Here is a 6,000-nt window from a genome sequence, read left to right as displayed (position 1 = left end):
TGCCACTGCACTTTACCCTGCACCACTCCACTTCACTCTACTCTGAAACAATCTACTCTACGTCACTCTACTCTACACCACTGCAATCTACACTGTGCCACTGCACTCTCTGCTATGCCACTTTACTCTAAACCACTGCACTCTATGCCAATTCACTCTCCACCCCTCTACTTAAAACCAATGCACCCTACACCACTGTACCTGAAACTCTTTTTTTTCTTCATTATCACGTATGAAAGCACTTCCAGATATGTTAGTACAGACTACCAATTGTACAAAAATGACACTTTGAATAAGTACTTATCAATGCAGTGCTATAATGTGCCTATTAGTGCTTCCACGTTATAGAAATATGTTTTTGAATTTTGAAAAGACTTTATGATATTTTATGTCAAGTTAGTTGTATGATTTAAAATGGCAAATATTTTCAGGGCTCGGCTCATGCATGGGCCCAAAGAAGCGATCCAGACCCTTGGCTCGGCTCTGGTGCGAGTCCAAACCTATCTAGGTTGCTTTTCAAAGACTAAGCTGAAATGTCAGATGTTGTTTTCGAGTGTGCCACAAGCTAGTTACGTGCTCCAGGCTTTATCTGGAAGGTAGTTAATGATTATCAGACCACATTTCATTTAATTATTTTAGGTCGTGTGTTGCATTGAGTAGTCTGAATAATTAGTTAAGTACTCTTCCATGGCACACTATATGTTGAAAAGAGCACCTTTAGGCTCCATCTAGGCACTACATATAGTAAAACCTGGGTAATAACTATTAAACACAAAGCCAAATTACAGAGTGCAAAAATAATCAAGTGACATGCATCATGTCACTCATGCAAATAATTAATTTAGGTTTGTTTAAATTGCATCACCGACTTGTGCAGTTAGTGAAGGCATGATCTGAATGACATTCTTTTCATCGTTTAAATTGCAGGCTTGACCATTCTGGGCATAAATTACATTTCCAGTGTTCATTAAATAGCACAAAAGCCCTACCTTAGGTGTGTGTGGCCTTTCCCCAGTGACACGTGAAATAACGTTAGATGCTGTAACACCCTGGATAATGTGCTGCATAGCTATACTTACAAGGTCCCAATGGCGAGACCTATTGGCTATGCCAATGCTAGTTTTAAATGAATTATTCACAACAAACTAAGCCAGAACAGATTTACTGCGACTTTCTCCTGGTTGACAGGCTTTGTGGACATTCTTTTTTAAGTACAGATTGACTACACCCCCTTTTTTGTTGCCACCCCCTGATCCCCAATTTCTGGGTTCCCGGAGTAAAGTTTTTCCAATTCTTGCACCGATTTAGCTGTGCCCTTTACCGCTCCGTGAGGCTTATCTTTTCATTACAAGACAGGCGTTTCCTCCTTCGCCAGACTCCCCTCCGCAGGGCTATAGCACTGAAAGTTAGTTACTCTGACAAATGTAAGGCTGTTCGGTTTTGTGCCTATCCTGATTCTCAGATACTGGCCATGTTGAGCACGTTGTCATGGAAACGCACGCGGCGTCCGTGTCAGAAATACGTGGAGCGTGCTGACGGTTAACCTGGTCGCACATCGCGTGCAGAGATCTTGGAAGGCCTCCTTATGGAATTCGGGGTCATGAGGCGACCACAGACCGAAGCGGCCTTCCCCCCTTTAGATCTAACTTTGGAGCGCCTACAACGTCGGTACTTGCGCGGTAGCGGAGATTATGAGGTCTGTACGCGTGTGTTTTCGCAGGGTAAATTTTGGGCCATATTTGCAGTAAGCATAGCGTCTTCCCAAATAGTAAACGCGAGGCGTGGCTGTGTCTCGGCGGCGGCCATTCTTAAGTCAGGCTAGAGCCAGAATTTGCCCAGAGCTGTGACATTCTGCCTGACAGTAAAATGGCCGTAACTCAACATGTTTCTGTCGATCGTGACGATTGTGCCACGGCTGTCGTCTACACTGCCTTTCACATCTTGTGTTGTTAGATGGGATTCTTTTTTATTGTATTGTTTAGTAGTGGTGCGGGTGTGGATGAATACTTTCTATGTGTATGTTTGGGGTACTTTTATTAATGTTTGTGCCTTATGAAGAAGCTGGCCCCATATGTTTCTTTAGCATCGAGGCAGGTCCAATAGAGTGCGATAAAAAGAGAGCACCATTTAAACATTCACCAGATCATTGTTCAGCTGAGCGTGCTTAGGCATCATTGGGTTTCGCCTGCGACAGCTATCTGCAAAAGCTTTTGTTAACAAAAAAAAAGCTTAAGAACTGGTTTCGAGCCCGCCCGTTACTTACCATTGATTTGCTTCCACGTCACTCTTGCTTTATTGCGTCTTATTAGTCACTGCCTCCTGTTTCCTGCTGGGTCTTCCGGTGTTTGTCTCAGTCGTGGAGCATGGACCAAGTATAGTTTTCTGTCTGCGGCCAGTGACCTTCCACTGGCAGCACGCTCCTCCAATACTTCTTAAAAATTATTTTACATGCATGTGTCTCCAGTCCCCCCACCTTACCTCCACTCCCACTCTCCATTGTGTTGCTTATTCCTGCCCCCATCTCCACCGTTTTCCTTGCCACCCCTGCACTATCCTCACCCTCTGTTGTACTGATCTCTTCCTTGTTCCACACTCATACATTGTTGACCACATCCTCCTCTTCATGTCTGTTGTGTTGCTGACCACCCGCAGGTTTCCCCTGTCCCCTTCAACCCTCACGTCTCCTTCAAAAACCTTATATAAAACCAAATACCTATCGCAAGTGTTATTTGTCTTTGATGTTTTTTTAGACATATTGCACAGCAGCGCAGGCTGCTGTGCGACATAGCTTAAAGGGGGAAAAAAGCGATGACGGGGTCAATGCTGGCTGCGTTATAGCACTTTTTAAAAACTTTGAGCCATATTTTATAGCAGCCCACGTTGCTGTACAACATGTCTAAAAACAGATTTACATAGTCAATAGATTTCGCATAGGCAAAACTTGTTGGCTTTGTCAATGCTTGATGTGTTGTAACAAATACACAGAATCAATAGTCTGTCATGATCCGACTCAGAGCACTGCACAATCATTACTGGGTTCCTCACAGATACCGTTTGAAAATAAAAAGAATGGACGCATATAAGTTTAAAACGGTACTGCATCTTTGTTCTTTTTCTTGTCCTTATTTTTAACTTCTTATCCCTCACCCTCTGTTTGTGTCACCATTTTTAGGTTTGGTTTGACATCACAGCTGTTGCAATACTTAATATGCTCAACCTAAAATATAGCTTTCTGGAGTACTGCAAAGAGGGGCTTTTTCTCTGCTCGCATGTTGGTAGCCAGGAATAAGTGTTCTGATTGGGCAGAAGTTGTGTGCATTCACAGAAGAAAATTCTTCCCCCTTCATGCAGCTGTGAATTTTTTTGATTATTTATCCAGCTGCCGGAGCCAGCAGTAGTATGGTTCCCTAAGCTTGAAGTTTGAGGGGCACACACATGACATTGAAATGTTGTTAAGGCATCTTGTATAACTAAATCATTTATGTTTGCTTGTTTTTCTCTGACAGCAGCACAGATGGGAGGAGGGCAGTTATGAGGAATGTATTCCAGTCTCAGCACCTGGCCCTTCCGTCATTAAAATTAGACTTAAAAGTGAAGTTTTGTATTTAAGAGTAGGCTTGGGAGGAGTTCTGTTTTGGCGGAGTCCTGCTAAATGGAACTCCGCGAAGTGAACCAAAAACTCAGCCACGCTATGCGGAGTTCCGCAAACGACGGAGTGCATTTGGTCATACCATTCACATTGATTTTCAGTGCTTTGTTGATTATCCCGCGCTGTAAAATTATTGCGAATGGCACCATGAGCAGGGCAAGAGAGCGCGGCTTCTTTTCTGCTGCTCGAGTGGAATTTCTACTCGAGTGGCAGTTTTTTGAACTTGAACGGAAGGTTTCTCAACGTGGGTGGTCACGACCACCCCGACCACCCGCATTGACAAATCTGAATGCCCTCGTTGAGGAATCTTGCCGGGAGGTGGCTTTTCCTCGTTCGTGCTCGCCGCCTTGACGTTAGTCAGCATGCAAAAAATCCGCTATGCGGAGCACAGTTTTCCAAACTCCCCGTGCTCGCTGGAGTGCATACTCCACGAACGGAGCAGAGTTCACCACCCAGGCCTATTTAAGAGCTGTACGGGATGCCCAGGGCACCACTAATCTACATTGATTTTTAGGTCTGGCTTGATGGTGCAAATGTTTCTTTCCATATGTAATTAGCTCAGAAGACCTTTCAGCATCCTGCTGAGAGGGGAGTTTTAAGCTCCACCCAAATGCTGGTTTCCCCTCAGTATAGGATTTGATTGGGCAGAATTATTGTGTTTCCACTAAAAAGGCTGCTTATATTGCACTTTTTTTATCTTGTAACAAAGCATACACCCAAATAAAGCAGACTGTGTTTGTTATGGTGGCAAGACGGTGATTATGGCTAACGGCCTGATATGTTTATTATGAAATGTTATAATGAAGGTACTAGATCTGTTGTATTAATTGTGAAAAACGTATGTCAAAGTCAACTGGCATTTAGGTGTGAATTCTTATTTCTCTATATTAAAGCCCCAAAATAGGTATTTTGTTACATGGAATTTCACAGAACACTTTAGTAGGCAAGTGTTTAGGTGTTGGTTACCCCATCTGACAAACCATGTGAATAGAAGATTTCCACTGTGACAATTCTCGTTAAGCTCGGTTAGGAAAGATAGTATTTTTCTTTGCCATCTGTGATTTTGTATACATTTGAACAATTATACAATCTTATGACTGTTTGCCTGATGATTTCCCTGTGTGGAAACTACTAGATGGTGAGGCCTCCCTGACAAGTATAACAGAATCTCTTGAAACAGGAGAAGACGGATTGGAGAATCCCAAGAAAGTTGCATCAGAACTGGATACCATACTTGTGATGTCCATGTTGGGGGTCAATAGGACGGTGTCCCCCTATTGTTGACTCACTTGAGCCTATATCCTCATTTTCCTTGACAATGGGAGGAATACATAATCAGATGTGTTGCTCCAGTCTTGTAGAATTGCATCTGTTGCTATTGCTCTGTTATTCGGTTTCCCACTGAAGAACCTTTGGACTTGTGGTCCAAATAAGAGGCAAAAAGGTACTCTGAGAAGGTGCCCTATCTGTTTTTCATCTCCTTGAATATTTGTGCATTCAGTTTCCATAGACTGCAAGTAATCCTGTAGATACCTAGAGTGGCAGTATGTTGCTTCATTTGATATGCTAGGAAAATATTCAGCTATCGCCAATATTTTGCTTTCTAGGCAGAAGTGCCAGAAATATATGGCTACATCCGATAGAGCTTTTGAATTTTGTTCCTTCCACACGGTTGATATATCACTGTTCTGTTACGCTAACTGTCTTAAGCAGGAAGCAGCATTGAGCTTGGTCCTTGGTGTTCAGCCACGAAAGAACCAACAAGGGGTTCCAGGTAGTTGTAATCCTTGTTGTGACCATTTTCTGCTGGTGGATAATGCTCCACATCTGGCAGCCCAGCCGCATCTGGCGTCGAATTCTATAATCAAGTCCAGGTTGGATCCAAAGATTGCTCTTCCATCCCATGTGGGATAGCCACCATTCCGTTTTCTCCATGGCCTCTAGAGACAGATGAACTGTAGTCCAAGTATGTTAGCCCTTTCCGGAGGTGGTGGACTTTCAACTATTTTAGTGCACTGGGCCGGGGAAGATGACTTCTATGCATGACAATAGTAGACCCGCAAGGTGGGCAATCTTGCGAATAGATGTCCGTGGTTTTGATAAGGTTCTGCATAGTTCATGTCTGATTTTTGACTATTTTCTTCCATGGTAGACTAGGGGTGGTCTCCTTAGAGTCTATTACCAATCTGAGGAACATTATCGTGTGTGACAGGGCCAACAGAGATTTTAAAACGTTTATGGTAAATCCCGGCCCTCTAACAGGTGGATCATCGTTTGAAGATTACGTACTAGATTTTTCTGGCATTGGTCCATAATCAGGATGTGGTCCAAGTAGACAATGATGTTAATTC

At 43.3% G+C, this 6,000-nt stretch overlaps 1 protein-coding gene across 1 annotated transcript in view; it reads left to right on the top strand.

Annotated features, from left to right (window-relative positions):
- Positions 1-1,514: 1,514 nt before the first annotated feature.
- CCDC138 (coiled-coil domain containing 138) overlaps positions 1,515-6,000 on the top strand; it is a 251,953-nt gene continuing 247,467 nt past the window's right edge. Inside the window, exon 1 of the mRNA XM_078658125.1 lies at positions 1,515-1,696. Within this exon, the coding sequence (XP_078514251.1) occupies positions 1,586-1,696 (111 nt within the window). The 5' untranslated portion in view covers positions 1,515-1,585. The remainder of the gene's footprint in view (positions 1,697-6,000) is intronic.

Source organism: Lissotriton helveticus, chromosome 8, assembly GCF_964261635.1.
Source record: "Lissotriton helveticus chromosome 8, aLisHel1.1, whole genome shotgun sequence".
Lineage (NCBI taxonomy): Eukaryota > Metazoa > Chordata > Amphibia > Caudata > Salamandridae > Lissotriton > Lissotriton helveticus.
The sequence above is the reverse complement of the archived record's forward strand: the minus strand, read 5'-3'. Positions and strand labels throughout refer to the sequence as shown.